Source organism: Trematomus bernacchii, unplaced genomic scaffold (genome assembly GCF_902827165.1).
Source record: "Trematomus bernacchii unplaced genomic scaffold, fTreBer1.1, whole genome shotgun sequence".
Taxonomy (NCBI): Eukaryota; Metazoa; Chordata; class Actinopteri; order Perciformes; family Nototheniidae; genus Trematomus; species Trematomus bernacchii.
In genome coordinates this window covers 13,766,494-13,785,658 of record NW_022987564.1, presented here as the reverse complement: position 1 = coordinate 13,785,658, position 19,165 = coordinate 13,766,494, and the positions used below count along the sequence as shown (strand labels likewise).

General features: G+C 42.0%; 3 protein-coding genes across 6 annotated transcripts in view; all 3 read left to right on the top strand.

Moving 5' to 3' along the window:
• The first annotated feature begins 3,570 nt into the window (after positions 1–3,570).
• Positions 3,571–7,091, top strand: LOC117477651 (actin-binding Rho-activating protein-like). Its single transcript, XM_034124372.1, is given in 4 exon segments — positions 3,571–3,943; positions 3,946–4,157; positions 4,973–5,103; positions 6,614–7,091. Coding segments are annotated over 4 exon segments (1,194 nt in total).
• A 1,637-nt stretch (positions 7,092–8,728) lies between these two features.
• Positions 8,729–11,221, top strand: LOC117477653 (zymogen granule membrane protein 16-like). The gene is made up of 5 exons (XM_034124374.1): positions 8,729–8,799; positions 8,906–8,943; positions 9,020–9,072; positions 9,163–9,283; positions 9,893–11,221. The coding sequence occupies exons 3-5, from the start codon at positions 9,021–9,023 to the stop codon at positions 10,212–10,214; spliced, it is 495 nt and encodes a 164-aa protein (XP_033980265.1). The 5' UTR covers positions 8,729–8,799; positions 8,906–8,943; position 9,020; the 3' UTR covers positions 10,215–11,221.
• Positions 11,222–12,710: 1,489 nt separating this feature from the next.
• The window catches only part of samd12 (sterile alpha motif domain containing 12), a 104,810-nt gene continuing 98,355 nt past the window's right edge, over positions 12,711–19,165 (top strand). Inside the window, exon 1 of one of the 4 annotated variants that reach the window (XM_034124370.1) lies at positions 12,711–12,816. Coding sequence is in view for 3 of the 4 variants with exons in the window: in XM_034124368.1 (XP_033980259.1) it covers positions 13,506–13,566 (61 nt within the window). In the remaining variant the exon portion in view is untranslated. The other 3 variants (XM_034124369.1, XM_034124368.1, XM_034124371.1) reach the window with 3 other exon arrangements.

Below are 19,165 nucleotides of genomic sequence, written 5' to 3'. Positions count from 1 at the left end.
GTGCATCCTCAGCACAGAGAGAAGGGTCTTTATTCCATGTATTTCCTGGTTCTCAAGAAAACAGGGGAATTCAGACCTATTCTAGATCTCCGGGGCCTGAATCGTTATATTTCCAGCAGGAAATTCCGCATGTTAACTGTGAAACAGTTACTACTGTAGGGCTTGTGCAGCCAGGCGATTGGTTCACCACCATCGACCTGAAAGACGCATTGTTCCAGACAGGGGCGGACTGGGACTACAAATCAGCCCGGGACTCTCGGGCTCACCGGCCCACTTCGGTACCGCCGGCCCACCTCGGCAAATTATCATTATCAACGGGTGGGGGGGGGGGGTGCTAGTGAGTTATCCGAGCGGCCCACCTCGGTGCCGCAAGTAAGTACCGCGAGGAACTTGTCGACCGGGGGGAGGGGGGGGGGGGGGGGTGCTAGTGACTTATCCGACCGGCCCACATCGTCCGACCGGCCCACTTCAGTACCGGCCCATCGGGATTCGTCCCGAACGTCCCGATGGCCAGTCCGCCCCTGGTTCCAGAGCACAGAAAGTATCTGCGTTTTGCCTTCCAGGGGACAGCCTACGAATACAACAGGCTGCCGTTCGGTTATTCCCTATCCCCACGCACATTCAGCAAATGTGTGGCCACAGCGCCTCAACCACTGCGCGCACACGGCATGAGAGTTTTCTTTTACATAGACGACCTCATAGTCATTGCTGGGTCCCGGGAACAGGCAATGTTTTGCACAGCACAATTGATCACACACCTAACCAAATTAGGTTTTGCGATCGATGGGAAAGAAAGAGCACCCCCATACCTCGCCAACAGGCGTTGTATTTGGGTGTGGTGCTCGATGCAGACGCGCTGCGTGCCACCCTGTCAGAGAGCAGACGTGCGCCCCGTCTCAGGGTGGTGTACAGGCTGCGACAGGGGGCAACAGTGACAGCTTTAACTGTCATGCAGACTCTGGGTCTCATGGCGGCTGCTCACATGGTGGTCCCGCCGGTTACTACATATGCGCCGCCTGCAGAGGTGGTTCCCCAGCCTGCGTTTCGAGGCACAAACGACGGCTGGTGACCATCCCTCCCCCCCTCAGTGGGGGCAACCTCCGGTTTTGGGGGTCTCCGGACCACCTCCGGAGGGGGTCTCCACTGGGACGGGTGACCTCCTACATCACAGTGTTCACGGACGCGTCCGGAACAGGATGGGGAGGGACCTGCCTGAAGAGAGCTATAGGTGGGCGCTGGGCTCTGACAGAGTTTCGACACAGCAACCTCCTAGAGCTACGGGCAGTAGTGTTAGTCCTCCGGCATTTCATGCCCCTAATTCAGGGGAGACATGTAATGGTCAGGTGCGACAGCAGCACCACAGTGGCTTATATCAACAGGCAGGGCGGAGTCCGCTCCGCCTCCTTGTTGACCACAGCGGAGGAGCTGTGGTGATGGGCCTCAGAGGTGGTGTTATCTCTGAGAGCCCTCCATGTCTCGGGACTGGAGAACAGAGGGGCCGACCTCAGGTCGAGGGGCGGCCCCCTGCCAGGCGAGTGCTTCACCCGGAGGTGGTGAAGCAGATCTGGGCCCAGTTCGGGAGAGCAGAAGTGGACCTGTTCGCCAGCCGGCGCAACAGCCACAGTTCTCCATGGCCCTGAGCGACGACCCGCCCTTGGGGGTGGACGCGTTTGCACACGAGCCATGGCCAAGGAAGCTGCTATACGCCTTTCCACCGCTGCGTCTCATTCAGCTAGAGCAAAATCCACCACAGCCTGTTACAGGCCGAAGTGGCTGAGATTCCAGCATTGGTGTGAGGAGCGGGGAATAGAGCCCCTATCTTCTGAGTTGGGCTCTATTTGATCCTTCTTACACTTACTGGTGGACAGAGGGCTGGCGCATTCCACGGTGAAAGTGTATGCAGCAGCCATCTCGTCCTGTCATGAGGGGTTTTGGTGGCAGGTCTTTAATCAACCACTGATGTCGCGGTTTTTACAGGGGGTTAGGAGACTGCGCCCTGTAGTGCACGTCTCCACCCTGCAGTGGGACCTGCCCCTAGTGCTCGAGGCTCTGGCCTCGGGACCATTGAGCCTCTGGAGCTCTCCCCTCTGAAAGCATTGTCGTGGAAAACAGCTTTGCTTCTTGCCTTAACGTCAGCCAAAAGAGTGTCCGAGTTAACTGCTCTGTCGGTGCACCCGAGTTGTTTACTAGTTCGAGCACACTTTCTGCGAGGTAAGCGCAGCAGGGTGTGCTCTGTCAGCCGCAGCCCAGATTTCTCCTCGGTCCCAACCGGGTTAAGGGAGAGTGTGGGGCAGCAGCTGCTGACCAGAAAAGCCGGTCAGGGGCAGTAGGGTGGAATGGTGTTGGACGACAGTGCGCGTATACATCAGGGCTCCACCCACTGTACCCATAGAGTCCAGTAGAGGGCGGAGCCTGTGAGAGATATAACGGGGGGTTACGTATTGTAACCCTAGTTATATAAACACAGACGGAGCCCTCTACTCAGGGCACTGTCTGTTCTATTCCGCTCGCTGAAAAGAGGTATCGGATGATAGTCAGGAGGCGAGGCCTCCTTTTATACGGTGTGATGCGCGCGCATTCAGGTAGGCCCGCCCTGGGCCGGCTACGTCTATAGAAGTCTCAGTGGGAGAATGCACGTGGGATAAGGTAGTACCCATAGAGTCCAGTAGAGGGCTCCGCCTGTGTTTATATAACTAGGGTTACAATACGTAACCCCCCGTTTTGGCCGCCTCCGATTATGATGCTGTTCTGTGTATCGGTAAACTCTTAAACAGTGAAAAGATTGTAAAAGCTATATTTGACCACACTGCTTGAGAAATAACACCTGAGTTAATTATTAGAAAATGTTCTTAAATATTTCATGCCAGTGAATACTTTTCCTACAAATCATATGACGGGTGAAAAGATGCAAGGATTTTTTAAAGCTAAAACTGCACAAAAGGATATCAAATGTAAGTCTAATCACAGAAAATGCATCTACCTCCAACTAGAGTTTTCAAACATTAGCTAACATTTGCCACCATCATCTTGTGGACATACCAGATCAAGTAAAGTTATAGCAGCCAAATCCTAGATGAGTATTGAATAGAGAGAGAGTGTGTTTTATTGCTTTGAGTTCAAACTTCATATGAAAAGTGAGGGTACCTTCTTGAATTGTGGGAAATAAAGCCCTATGCAGAGTATGTGGTTACGAGATCAGTTCATTATCTCCCACTGTATTCATAATCTAAATGTGTTAGGGTGTTTTTAACATGTGCGGAGTAACAGAAGAATTATCACTTGCCTATTAAAGATTAGCACTCCCCAGGCCACTGCCTTGTTTACCTCTAGTTACAAGCTCTGTAATCTGTGATGAAACATGAGTCATTAGGGGTGACCGGTGTCAGGGAAAGATAATCAGGACAGTAGCCCCGGATGACTCGAATACTTTCCACCATCATGTTAGGGTTCTCTCTCCCCTTTTTAGAGCTGTGGGTGCAAACATTTGGGTAGGAAGCAGAAGAGGAAGAGGAGTTACAGAAAACAAAGATCTGAGCAGAGACGAATATCACTTAATTACTTCTGATAGCTATGTCGGACAAAAAGACCGGCCAAATAAATCTATCCACCAACAAGAAGATCAAGAAGCTGCGCACCATTAGCGTTGTGTGCAGCCTGACAGGAAGCTGGCAGCAGTGGGTGACGGAGAACGAGAACAAGCAGGCCAGAGAATGTGTCTCAAAGAAACCTCATCCCGTCATCCAGCCAACAGAAGCTTTGCAACAGTATGAAACTACTTCTGGAGAAGCTCAAAAGACTACTCACAAGGATGCCAAATATTCATCCAAAACAGAGGAGGTGAACACCACAGCTGAGGCGCTATCTCGCATCAAGGTGAAGCCAGTGGTGAAAACAGTGACCAGCGGGATTCAGGAGAAAAGTGCTGGCATTGGACTTTTGACAGAGAGTCCCTGCCATCAGAAGAGGAGATCGACAGGCTTCTGAAGAAGAAAAGCTCACCTACTCGCCGCAGGAAATGCTCCAACGTGGTATCATCTCTGACCAAGAGCTGGAAGTAGGTGGAGAGTGAGCAGAAGCTTGGAAAAGAGGGAGGGGGGCCAGGTGAAGGACGCACCTGTGCTGGTGATGGAGCAAAAACGTTCTCAACCTCAACGAGAGCAAGACTGAGGTCATCTTTTTTGGACCGCAACCTCCAGCCTCTCCGGTTGATATTCTGGGCTCTATCAAAAAAAAACATCCTCCCCTCGGTCATGAACCTTGGAGTGACCTTCACTAGCACTTTTAAATTCGACAAGCAGGTCAGCACCGTAGTAAAATCCTGCTTTTTTTAAATAAGACTATTGGCCAAAACCAAGTCGTATTTATCTTTTAATGACTTAGAAAGGGTTATTAACGCCTTTGTAACCTCGAGACTGGACTATTGTAACGCTCTGTATGTGGGTATGGACCAGGCCTCAATTAAACGCCTACAGCTAGTCCAAAACGCTGCTGCAAGTTTGCTGACTGGCCACAAAAAGCGTGACCACATCACCCCTATTCTGGCCTCACTACACTGGCTTCCAGTTCGGTTCAGAATTGATTTTAAAATCCTTTTATTTGTTTTTAAAGCAGTAAATGGGCTGGCTCCGGCCTATATAGCTGAACTGCTCCAGCGCTACACCCCAGCCAGAGCTTTAAGGTCTGCTGACCAGCTGCTGCTGGTAGTGCCCAAGACCAGGCTAAAAACCCGAGGGCACCGAGCCTTCGCAGCAGCTGGCCCTAGGCTCTGGAACACTCTGCCCCTCCATGTGAGGTCGGCCCAGACCCTAGGGGTTTTTAAATCTAAACTAAAAACACTAAAAAAAAATTATTGTCGATTATTGTGATTGTAGTAATGTGTTTTTATTACATGTACAGCACTTTGGCTCGACCAAAAATCGCTTTTAAATGTGCTATATAAATAAAACCTGATTTGATTTGATTTGATACTGAGGCAGAGAAAGAGACACTGGACACAGTGGATGCTCATTCACACAAGATGAACCCTTTGAAAGAAGAAGAGCAAAAACCCTCTGAAGGAGCCTCTGAGTCAGCAATAAGGATTAAAAGACCCTCAGTCCCAACGTGAGTACGATCACTGAGTTTCATGTCGTTTTTCCAGTAATAAGAAGTTCTTTGTGAACAGAATAGATTTAAAATGTTGAAAAATACTGCCCTACATTTACTCTCAATTCTTAAAGGTCAGATTAAATGGTATTTACATCCCTGATGCTATCTTTCCTTAAGAAACTGAATATTGACATGAGAAGGTCAAGTGTCAATTTAAAGTGTAAACCATAAATAGAAACATGGCTTGATTGGTAGGATGGGGAGAAAGCCAGGACTGTGGAAATATTTGTGTTGACTTCACTTTACCATTTGTGCACCATAAGGTCACAGATTAGACTGAAAGTATTCCAGGAAGTAGCCGTTTTCTCAAAAATCCAGTTCCTCTTCCATGACAATAAGTCAAATAAAGATTTAAATGAATATATATTAGTTTTTTCGTTTCAAACTGCAGTTTATTTGGAAAGGCAGGCAACATGGTCTTGAGAATGGGAACTCATGGAGAAATTCTTGAAGGAACAATTTTTTGGGATATGTACAGTCATCATTCTGGTTTGTACTCTACCCTGAATGCATCTCATGATCAAGTCATTTGAAAACATGTCAATTAGGTCAACATTATAACTCTATAAAGTAGGGAACAGGACAAGATTTTAGTATCCAAAGTGTGGTTTCTGTTTGAAGTGTGAGCAGTATTGACTAGGGTTGCAAAGGGGCGGAAAGTTTCTGGAAAGTTTCCATGGGAAGTTAAGCTGGGGAATTTTGGAAATATTCGATGCAAAATTAAACAAAAAACATGACATTTCAACAGATTTTTTAAATTTAAATTATTTTTTTTTTTTTAAAGTAGAACAGAACAAGTTTGAATTATTTTATTGAACAATTATTTGTTTCATTGAAGAACGAAAACAGGAATGTTGAGTTAAATATTACTCATCTGTGCATGTGATGGAGGAATGCACAGTGCCTGTAGGGGTGTGGTCTCAATAGCCATGCAGTAAGCAGTGTGCTATGGCATGGATATTCAAGTGTACTTGAATGGCATCTGTTTGTTTTAGTCAAGATTATGCTAAAATATACTTTCCCCAACTATATTTAAGTTCCCTATGAAGAGCCAACCTTCAATTTAGAAAATTCCCAGTTTATTCCCATAAATTCCCGTTTATTCCCGTTAATTCCCGTTTATTCCCATTAATTCCCATGGAAAGTTTCCATCTTTGAAAATTCCCGGAATTTTGCAACCCTAGTATTGACCAATCACTTTTGAGAACTCTTTGGTTGTATGGAGAGCAAATGCGCATTTGCGGAAATTGAATCTCGGAACCCATTGGCTATTGCGCATTACAGGAATTCTTGTCCCTGATTATCCATCGTAACACCGGGACCAAAAGCCGAAGAGTTTCCATATTGTATTCGTATTGACCTTTAAGACCTTTTTTTTCTCCTATTGGCTATTTCAACTCCCTTTGCCTTTAGTTGGTCCAAAATATACTGTGTTGTGTTTAATATAATCTGACATCCGACACAGGTACAAGAAGGAAGATCCCAACAAGATCAACGCCCTCTCCAAGAAATATAGGGCTGTGGGAAACCTCAAGAGCCGCTGGCAGAACTGGGCTTCAGAGCACACCGTTAACCAGAAACTGAACCCCTTCAGTGAATATTTCGATCATGATTACTCCATGTCCCTCCGCCTCCAAAAAGGCGAGGAAGGTTATGGACGCTCCAAGGAGGGTACCAAAACCGCAGAGAGAGCCAAACGTGCCGAGCAACACATCCACGGTGAAATATCTGATATGTGTTATGTGATCAGGACTATGGCTGATCCGGATCCAGACGGAAAGACCCATGTCACGTTTGGACAGCTGTTTGACAGATATGTTCGGATCTCTGATAAGGTGGTGGGGATTCTAATGAGAGCCAGGAAGCACGGGAAGGTGGCGTTTGAAGGGGAGAGGCTGTGGCAAGGCCAGGATGAGAGAGTTATAATTTCTCTGATGGTGTGAGGTCAACACCTGGGTCAAAATATAGTCCTGGAAATCCTCTTACAGTTACTTGTATAATAACATCAGTCCTTATTAAGCAGGGCTGAGAGGAGGATTTATAAGACAATTTGACCTAGGTCTATTCAGTGGACCCTGGCAAAACAGTATCAAAGGAATGATGGAGACCTCAAAGCTTGGCGGATGAGTCAGATAATCAAGAATATCTTTCTGATATTTTTAAAGACTTTTTTTTGAGTTACTGCTGTCATGGATATGTTTGAGATACATGCAATTTTTGAAGTTCTAGCTGTTGGCTGCTTAAGTTTCCATTGATTTTCATTTGGGTCTCTATTGCACTTTCTTTATTGCTTATGTTGAAGAGATACTTGATATGCATATGGATTAATGTACCAAATATCCAGCAGCTTTGCAGTACAGTGCAGGACAGTAATCCAAACACGGATTGGGTTTCATTGCCTTAATACCTGGAGCTCAGCAGCCATTAAACTGTACCGGGCACAATGCAGTGAAACAGAGCAGACCACAGCACTTTTAAACATCCTGCCCTGTTAGACTGAGCCTGTAATGACTAATGCAAAGTGTGACTGTGACTGTCTGAGGAAAACAGGAATACTTTCTCATCTGGTTATTAAGGTTGGTATAATATAAGAATTAACATACAGGACATTTATATTTTTATATATTTATAACTGCTCATATGAATTTGAAATATTTAACCACATCTTATCAGAGCATCACATTGTACATTTTGTCAGATTTCACATTACTTTAAATACTTTATTATATATATATTTCTAAATACATTGACAGTATTCTGCAATAATACATTCATTGAATGTCTCTGGATCATTGAATGGTGAATCATAGCTTGAAAGGTTATGAGGTTACTCAAGATCATTCGTGAGTGAAGACAGGTATGTGGATAACAAAACAGAATTCCATTAGGTGGTGTTGTCACACGTAATCTCAGGTAACTCAGAACATTTCCTATAAGATCACTGAGAACATTTATCGGAATTGACGAGGCGTTTGTTCACGTTAGGGGACAGATTACATCTCATTTTCTGCAGGAATGGGACACCTGTGGGGTTGCAGTATGAGCTTTCTTTTATTGACAAAAGTTGTCCAATTTAGGAAAAATAAGTAAACAAATGAAACATCTTCATATTGTTAGTTTCACATGTTAGTTTATAAGGCTGGGAAAAAGGAGGACGTAAATAGTCCACAAGCCAAAAGTGTATGCAATTTAAAATCATTTATTTTAAGGTTTTCATATAGAATATGAGAAAGGCCATGCATTTGGTTTTTACTCTATTGTTACGCCCCAAGTATACACACTATGTATTGTTCGCATTTAGTTTTTATTGTGCATGCAACGTCCATTGAAAGAGCCACCTTTAACATGGGTGACGCTGATTTTCCTTTTTTATTCATGATCCAAAACAAGAGCATACTTGGCACATATCCTATTTACACTTATGAAGATGTTGAATGTAAGGAATTACCTGACGAACCGCCAACAGAAATACCCACCCACCTCCCTCCCTGTCTGATACGTCATAACTCGGCAAGGACCAATAAACTGTTCAGGCTTTGTTTCTGAATGCAGTTGCACTATAAATGATCGTATCCACTCCAAATGTAGATATTAGGAGAGTGTAGCTGCACACATGCTGAGGCTTCATTTGCTGTAATGCACACTTGAACGGCAAGTATTATTTTTTGAATTCCACTCATCACTAACCAAATGTATTATGTAAGTAAAGAAGAATGACTGAACATATGTATTTATATTTCTGTATTATCCGCTACAGGTATCTTTTGATAAAAGAAGAAACAACCAATCAGACAGGTGAGACTCCGTCTATAGTCAATAATAATTATTAACAACAAGATGCAGGGTAAATAACTCTTCTCTTTCTTTTCAGAATGCTTTTTCTTGCTATCTTTGCTGTTATTGCAGCCTCTGCTATAGCTGACCGTAAGTTTCCATGAATGCATTATCCTTTATGAATCAAGTTTACAAGGTGAATTCATATTCATAATATGTTTGTCTGTCTCCTTGTCTCAGCTGAGACTCAGAGCTACTCCTACTCCCCTCCTGCGAGGTCAGGGAGTGGCTCTCCGTTCAGTATAATTGGGGAGGGAAGAATCACAGCTGTACGAGTGTGGTCGTTGTCCAACATACGAGGGTAAATGTTATAGATCATTATTTTGGAAGGACTGAAGAGCATTTTTTTAATTAAAAATAATGTAACACTGAGTAAAAAACACCATCAGATATGCTATAGTATTGATCCACTGGTGGCAGGTATTTATTGCAATAATATACACTAAACATTTGAAGTTCCCTTATGATTTTGTTCCTGTTTAATTTAGTACCTGATCAAACCTGATAACTTAAGGTACTTGTACTTTTGTAATTTTACAATTGAGTATTTTCCCATTTATGTTGCATATATTTTACTGCATTAATAACTAGCAACCTTTGCAGATTTAGTTAAATGTGACAGAAAATAAAACCATTTTATTAAAGGTTTGGCAACCCAGTAGAATGTAAAGTAAATCAAATGAATCACACTTTTACCAAGTGCCATATTGAAGTAATCATCACATTGATGCATCAATAACTTAAAAACGATCAATGAATATGATTCTGAAATGGAACATGCTGCATAATGAGTATTTTTTTACCTGTGCTACTTTAACTATGTTTTGATGACGATGCTTTTGCACTTTTACCTGAGTATGGCTTTGAATGCAGGACTTTAAACTGAGCATTGTTACACTTCATTCATCAGCATCCAGTTCTGCTACGGCTCCACCTGGTCTTCCGTTGTGGGTTACAGGTCCGGCCAGCTACAGGAGATGAAGTTGTCTGGCGGTGAAGCCATCATCCAGATTTCTGGGAAGGCCAGTCAATACGTGCAGTCAGTGGTGTTCGTAACTAGCAAGGGCCGCCTTCTTGAAGCAGGCCAGCCCTCAGGCACTTCTTTCAACATGTATCCCAGCCACAAGGATGCCGAGCTGGTCTTCATCAGTGGCACTAACCTAGGAGCAATTACCTCCATCGCAGCACACTGGGGTCGAGTTGATACATCTGCTACTCACACTGAGCACTGAGAAGTAGAGCTTGCCTGAGGAGATGCTACCATTTAACCAACAACTTGGCCAAACCTATGGAAATTATGGTTTATTTCCAAATGTAATTAGTCTGTTCTGCGGTGCAACATTTCTGCAAATCTGCACATTTGCACTTTTACTTGTGCTGTTCTTTATTTAGCTAGAAACATCTTTTATTGTTAACTCTTTGTTCTGATGAATGTATGGGTTGAGGCTTGATGAAATGTAACTTTGATTTATTTTCGGCATAGCATTTGTACACATCATGCTCTTGTCATTGTTGGAAATATGTATTAGTTTATACAAAATGATCTCTGTACATGAAAGCTGCTGACATATTGTGTTTTTCAATACTCATAATACTTATTTAGGATAAATGCGGTTAAAGTGGCTTCAGATCAGGAAATACACAACTTATCTCTAAACGTTTTTAACAGGAATTGTCTATTCCGCTTGAAGGAACAGTGGGACATTTTAAAACATGCATTCATCCTATTTCTTCATCCAGAGGATTAAATTAGAAGATTGATACTACAACTCTATGTCTGCCCATGCATATAGAGTTGAGTTGATCTGATGATTAGCTTAGCATAAAGACTAAAGGCAGAGGGAACGAGATAGCATGCAAACACATTTTTAGAAGTTATAAGGAGGAGTTTGTATAAGTCATGCATTAGATATTTCTTAGCTGGGTGTAGTGACTCCCTTGGGTTTCTGCTCATTGCCTGTTAAGACTTTTTGGAATGGCTAAGATAAATATACTTGCTATAGTTATAAAATAGTTGCATGACTTCAACTTGATGATGGCATGCTATCTCTTCATCAATCAAGACTTCCAACACTGCCACCAACCCTTCAAAATATAAAACCTCTTAAAGACAATTGATCATCATTATTATTATTATAAATTTGACAGAATTACATTGTGACATAATGGTATATTATAAGAATTTGCCATTTGGATGGTCACTGTGCTCACTGTCTGCAATAAAAAACGTATAAATATATATTTCTTTTTCTTCTACCTTTTTCTCTTTAAAAAACTATTTCACACACACACACACACACACACACACACACACACACACACACACACGCACGCACACACACACACACACACACACACACACACACACACACACACACACACACACACACACACACACACACACACACACACACACACACACACACACACACACACACACACACACACACACACACACACATATACTTTCTATGTGATGTAATCAATCAAAGTCAGAAAACCCCTCAGACAGGCTGAGCAAAGCTTTAAAAAAAAAAAAACAGAAACCAGGAAGAACATAGATGTATTACCGACAGACACACCTGCCGGTAAGCTTAAGTACACAAGAAATGTGGCAACACAACAGACTCCTGCATACCTTCATTATCTGTTTATCAGATAAAATACATGCAATCACAACTGCTGTATAACAGTTGTGTTTTCCCTGCAACACCTGTGATGCAAGTCTTAGGGAATATTTTATCGATTGCTAACCTGCAAAAGGTTCTTCTTCGTGCTCACTCACACTTTCACTTCAATGTAATCTGACCTAAATGCATTTAGTTTGTTTTTGGTAAAGCTCATATTTGTGCTGACCTTCAGTGTCAGCAACATCGCACATAGACAGATAACACACACAATAATAAAATCAACTGACAGGAAGGTGCATGTTTAATTAAAGTTTGTTTCCTTTCTTATAGGTGTGTCATGTTGCTCAGTTCAATACACATACTAAAGAAGATTTACAAGCTCTACTGCAGCTGTCAGTTTTATGACCTCATATTTATTGTATGCACATTAAGATGTAGTCATTGTAAAAAAGAAGCAATTGTATTGCTTGCAGCAAGCGGGTTGCAAACAACATGTTCATCAACAAATCTTAATATGCATTCGGGAACTTCCAGATAATGGCAGACAGGTTTCATGATGTTACACTATGCCCTGTAGATAAATACTTGAAGCAAGATAACAACCCTTTGATAAGCAAGCTTTAGAGTTTCTGGGAGGTGATTTAATGTTTCCTTCAACATAGCCAGCATAGCTGTTTCCTATTTTTCCCACCTGTTCCCAGTCTTCGTGCTAAGCTATGCTAATCAGCTGTTGACTCCAGCTTCATACTGCACAAACACAGTTGCATTGGTCTTCTATTACAGCTCTTATTTTCCAAGATGTTGAACATTAAGTGGTAGTTTTCTTACACTGTCTGGCTAGAATATGATCCAGATCTGGTGATATTCTGGTTAATTTCGGCTGGTTTCTCAAATAACCTGCTTAAATAGTACTAGGTGTATCAAACCGGCGTTCATGTTCATGCTATTTGCTTGCCTTTAGCTCACAAATAGAGACATTTTGTGTACTTTATTGTGAGGATTTTCCATTAGTGTGTCTTTGTGTGAGGGATACAGAAAGATGTGCTTCCAAACTGCTCTGCCTTCAAAACTGATGAAGCTTGCTTTCCCTCAAATCCTAGAAAGCGCTGTGCCTCCACTTCCCAGGATGCTTTGAGGCGCGGCGGCAGCAGCTGTGTGTGCTCCGGCTTGCCCGCAGCAAAGTGATGATAACACGCCAAACAAGGTACAATGCGAGAGCGTTCACTTTTACATTTCTCTGTGGAGTAGCAGCGCTATGGCTGTCGAAGGTAAGACTGCTTCACCGTGTCCTGCCTACGACACCACTTCCGTTTTGTGTTCGTTTGAAACAGACAAACAGGTGTAGTTACCGTGATAATTAGCAGCTGTTTTACGGTGTAACACGGCTCAACACAGACACAGTAGGTTCACCTGTGCTGTGCACGCCTGTGTTTAGGTGATGTTGCAGCCGCATTACGAACACTGTCTTCTCCTTTTATTACACTGTATAATTAAAATGATACACCGCTGGTATTCACTCTAATGGTGCACCATAAAACCTAGTGTTAACGCGCAGCCTCTTTCTGTATTTATATTGTTACTGAGTGTGTGCGCGCTGGTCGTAAGTGTTGGAGACAAACACCAATGGTTAACAGGTCTGTGACCGAGGAGCGTGCACACTGTTCTCTGGAAGATACTGAAGCCCCTGGAGCCTCTTTATGAGCATTTGTCTTATAGATAATAATCGTGCGCTCAGCTTGTTCCACCACAAGACCAGTCCGGTTGAGGCTGCTCCTCTGGCAGCAGGTGGTGTGACATGTGCACCGGGGAAGTCATCCTCTTCTGCCCGTGATGGTCAGTAAACGGCTCTAAGGTGCTCGCTCCAGACAGTAGAGGTGGGAAAAGTGACTCGGGATGCTCGGTCAATCTCCTCACCTTATCGGGGGCATCTTGTGGATCCAGAATCCAATGAGAGGTATGTTGGAAGGGGTGTCAAATGCATGGAGGGGGACTTTAGCTCTCAAAAGGTTTTCCAGTCCAGTGTGTTTGCCCATGCAGGTATGATTGGTATGCCACTGTGGCACTCCTGCATACCTACCCTAAAGCAGGTTATTCATCTCTGACTGCCATGACAGGACTTTTTAATACACATTTCACACATTGTTGGATGCTGTTTGACCTGAACCTGGTCCTGAGATGTAGAATAGTGAGCTGTCATGTTGTGTTTGCCAGGAGCTATTTATGTTCTGGAGATTAAAGCAGTAAGCAGAACAATATTTGCATCACTTGTGTTTTCCCCCTTTGAGGACCCACAAATAGACTTGTGAAAGTGCTTAACTCCGGTTTGCTTATTTGTATTCCAGGGTCCCTCCCTCATGATCAATATTTTACCTGAGAACCACCTGAAAGCCTCACAAGCTCCCCTGGAGGTCTGATGTTTTTAGCTTGTTTGTAGTCCTGATTTACAGGTGTAGAAGAGATTGCCACCTGTTTCAAAGCTGGAAGTGGTCTATAATGAAATACAGCGAGCACAACAGCAGCAGCTATATAACTGCCATCCTTCAGCAGCATTTCCCTCTGTATAGTTTCATTAATGCGTCTCTTGAGAGTCTTCTTTCAAAGCAGTAAAGAGGAAGGCAGGTGCTGAGGCTGCCTGCAGATGCACATTTTGTTCCAGAGCTGAATAGACATTTCTTCGTCCCTTTCTCGTCTTTATACCGAGGCTAACACCGTTGAATAGACACAGTGGCTTAGTATTTTAACAGTATTTGTTTTGGACATAATAACTGTTAATGAACACACGATTGTCTTTATCTCACTATTTTAGATAAATTCACAGCCATTGCTGTAACATAGGCCTACAACTAACGATTATCTTGATTAACCATTAATTTGACGGGTATTTTTCTCTATTAATTGCTTGGTCAGAAAATTGTTAAAAATGTCTACCCCACGTTTTTTTTTTTGTCAAAAGACCAAGCATTTTGACTCTTATGATGGAGAAAAGCAGGACATTTCTTATTTGAGAAGCTGAAATCGATGTGTTCCGACATTTTTCGATAACATTTTTTTTTTTCGAGGCTGTGAGTCGGTGTGTGAGCACACACACAAACTCCCAGCCAGGCTGCGGGTGTGTGTGTGTGTGTGTGTTCGGGCTGGTTTCGGGCTGGGTTTCGCTGTGTCTCGCTGTCTCGCAGACGGCCACTGGGCTCATAGGGAGGGCGGGGCAGGAGCTCCAACAAGCTGTTTGGAAAATTGCACAATATAAATCTATTTTAGTATACCTCAACAATGGAATTATGATCAGTAGAAATGGCCATGACATGGGACCTTTAAGATTAGCAGCAGTAAAATTATTGAAAGCTCTTTGTCTTCTGTCATTGCTGCAGAAATGCAAACGCAAAGCGTGAAATACAGCATCAATGCAATTTGTGACTTGAGCAGTTCAAGTAGCTATAGGACAACTCGGTGTCTTCAATCGTAATTCACTGACTCGTGTCATGGAGAGAGATGAATAATGAGCCATGTCTCTATCCCCTGAAGCCGCTAAAACTAATGTGTCTGTAAAAGCTGCACTTCTAAACACACAAGGTCGCATCAGATTTTGCTAGAGCAGCCAAAACATTCTGCACAGCCCTACTGTGACTGAAATACAATACTTTGAAATACTGTCTCTTTGAAGACGTTGATCTGCCTCTCAGAGAAATGTAGAATTAGGTCAGAAATCATTCAGTGTGGAAAGTTACTAAGCGCATTGACTGAAGTATGTATCTTCAGGTACTTCAACTCTACTTGAGTGTTTCCATTGTCTGCTACGTTTTACTTTTAAGCCACTACATTTCAGATAATTTTCTAGAAAGGAAAAAAAATTATTCTAAAAAACAATTCAACAGCATGTTTTTGGCTTGTAACCCTTCACCGAAACATTGTCGTGGCCCCTTGATGTGTTTCAGATGTCTTTAGGCTGTTAGCAGCTTCACCAAAGAAACCATTCCCTCTAATTTGACATTGTGTCATCTAAATGACTATTCCACACACATTAAGGTGAAAAAATATCCAATATTTCATAAAAAAATTAAGATTCACTCCAAAGTAAAAAAAATGACCCCTTAGATTTAATGGCTGACCCTTTACGGTGGCCCTATAGTTCAGGTACCACTTGGCTACACTATTTGCTGTAACTGTATACAGCTGTTTAAACGATGTCCACTTCCAACAGCAAAATACTGCTTACCCATGAATTCATCAGTATATATATATATATGTATATATGTATATATATATATATATATATATATATATATATATATATATATATATATATATATATATATATATATATATATATATATATATATATATATATATATATATATATATATATATATATATATCTCTAATATTTAATCAAACACTTTTCAGTAAAACCAGTAGGGCTGCACGATTTAGGAAAATAATCTAATTGCGATTTTTCTGACAGATATTGCGATTGCGATTCGATTTGCATTTGATATTTCGAGTGAAATAACTAAACTTACATGAAACTTCTGTTGGGTTGCTTTAAAGTCAAGCTTCAGTTTAAGACTCACCCTGTAATAGATGTAAAACATGTGATGGAGCATTACTAACCTGACTCAGATGGTTTGTTTCACCAAACCATCTAGGAAAGCTCCATTGGAAGCCATTTGGAAAGGGCAGGCACTTTCAAAAATACTTGGCAGGTGTCTATCACCTTCTATCATGGGCCACTTCTGATTGGTTAACAATGGCTGGTACATGTGGAGCACAGCACTTCTAATTGGTGTGGATGACTGACACACAAGAAGAAAAAAAAAGTTTAAAAAAAAGTTTACAAAAAAATCGTAGGCTTTGCGATTTGATAATCGCATCATTTCAAATCGCGATTTCGATTTAAAATCGATTAATCGTTCAGCCCTAAAAAACAGTATTTTAAATTTTTATACTTGGTGTCCATTTTGTTCTAATGGTAACTTCTACTTAATTTGCCTTATGCTTTTACATTTGATAGATTACATGATTAATTGATTTATTACAAGCACGTTATATGCAGCTCTATTGAATTGGAATGTGTAAGCATGTCATGTATAATCCAATTTTGGTTTTGTTTCTTTCCACTTCCCTCGAAGATAACACTCCGTTTGATCTCCATTTCTAAAATCCCATATTCTTTTTTGTTCAGCTCTAATTAAATCTGGGTATGTTTATTTGTCTTCTGTAAGCAAAGCTCTCTCCGTGGATCGGACAAAGCTCCCTGCAGCTCCATCCCTTTTAATTTAAGATGTGGCGTTCAAGAGAAACCGCAACAACTTTGCAGTGTCACTGTTTTCTGTTCCACTGCTCTACCAACCCCTCTAAGACAAGAGACTATGGGTCACCCATTTAATAATTCACAACACATGAGAAGACAATAAGCTCTTTGAGAAACTAGCACTTTGGAGAGTGCGTCCCGCAATTTCCGCACTTAGCCGTTTTTGGCGAATTCAGTTTGTGCAAGACCACACAATACCACACATATCTGCAAAGCTCCACAACAAATAGTTCTACTTACACTCTAGAGAGATAATTAATCAGCCTCTATATAGTGTACACAATTAATTGTAGCTGCTTTAGTTCACACACCAACACTGTTATTGCTTCTTCGTGTGAGCATCTTATTTCGTGATTGTAAAAATTGCCTCTTCTTTTAAAGTCTGGCCTGGAAATGAAAGGCTTGGAGAGTGTGTTGTGCTGGTGTGTCAGAAACTGTGCTGCTCTCCCTGACACATTTCTTTCAACTGCAGGAGGTGTGAGACATGAGTCTTGGGGATTGTTACACCGTGTTGGACAGTGAATCTGATGCCATCTTTGAGATGGTTGACATAATTATTTAGTGAAGGAGGATGGCTTGTTCTCACACTCTTCTATCACATGCATCTATGCTTGTGTTTTGAAACCAAACTCATTACAGATGCAAACAAACAGCTTCATATCCCTTTTAATTGTTCTAATCAGGCACAGCAGTTGCACTACATACTTGACTCCCAGTGACGAGGCTTATTATCATCCTGCCTCAAGTACAAACACAGTTGGAGACATTCAAACTCTCAAGTACTGTTGCCTCATAACAACCAATATGAATGACTTCATTACTGGTTCTATATTTAGCTCTAACCATATTGACTGATGCCCTGGTTTTACTAGATTATAACAGTTTTTCACTAAGTAAAAATGTTTTAATAGCTGTTCTGAACGACAAAACTGGAGGGCAAAGTCATTGGCTTATTCTCATGGATTCTCTTCTGGACTGCATACCCATATGAAGTAGGGCTGTCCCGAATACCATTTTTCGGGCTCCGGATATTCGGTAGTAATCAGCAGCGAATATTCCGCCCGCGCGCGGGGGGTGCGTATAAACGTGTATTTCGGTTTTATTCACGGCATTCATTTTGTTATTCTACAGTATTGTTGTTTTATAGTTATTTGTTAATGTATATAACCCAATTTGTGTTCTTTGAAATTGAAAAGGATATTGCATTGTGTTTGTTACTTTCATTGCAGTTGTATATGTCTTAAGTGTAATTTGGCTTGGCTTCCTATTTGGAAGCCAATGCTTTTATTTTGAACGAGAGTTAGCGCTGTTGACAGGAAGTTGTTGTTGCTATGGAAACAACATGACGGAGATTAATGGAGAAAAGTCATATCTACATATAAAGACGGAGAAAGTAAACGATAACCTTTATGGTTAAGTGTTAGCACCCCCCGAATAGGCACAAGCTCTTACGTTGATATAGGAGTTTTCAATAAGTTAAATTTGGCAGCCGCAGTGCACGAATATCCGAATAACGAAATTGAAACTCGAATAGTACTCCAACGAACGAATATTCGGATATTCGGGTACAGCCCTAATATGAAGAGTGACAGCAATAGCTGTCTAAAAACATTGTCCACATTTTATATTCCCCACACAGCTGGCTAATGCTGCATCATACCTCTCCTAATACTCTCTGAACCAACGCAAATTGGCTATGTACATAGACGATTGTGCAAACCTCCTTGCTAATGACGGCATTAAGTGGTTAGTAATGTCAGATTATCTGTTTTTGCGAAGTAACGAATACGGCCCTTTTGTCACAAAGCTGCGTTGAGCAATAGCATTGTGTCAAAGAAGTCCTCATCGGTCAAACAACCATGTTGACATAGAAGGGGTACCAAAGGCAAGTCAAACCATGACATTTCTTTCCACTGCACAATCCAAAGCCATCTGGAATTGCAATCGGTGTTAAACAAACAATGCAATTGGCATGAAAAGTGTAGCATAATGTTAGTTCCACTCTTTTCTTCAAGAACATCAGGACAGAAGAGCAAAATATTGCTGCTGTGATGTTGAAAGTCCATAGTTGCTTCAAAGGAGCATACTTTTTCTATCTGTACTGTACCCACCTACTCGCACTTACACAGCCCAATTTGTATAACCCAATTGTACTTGCTACAGTTAGCCGTATGGAGACAAACAGGACATGAAAGGCCTCTGGTAAAAGTAATCATGTGGTTATATGGTATACATCGTAACCACT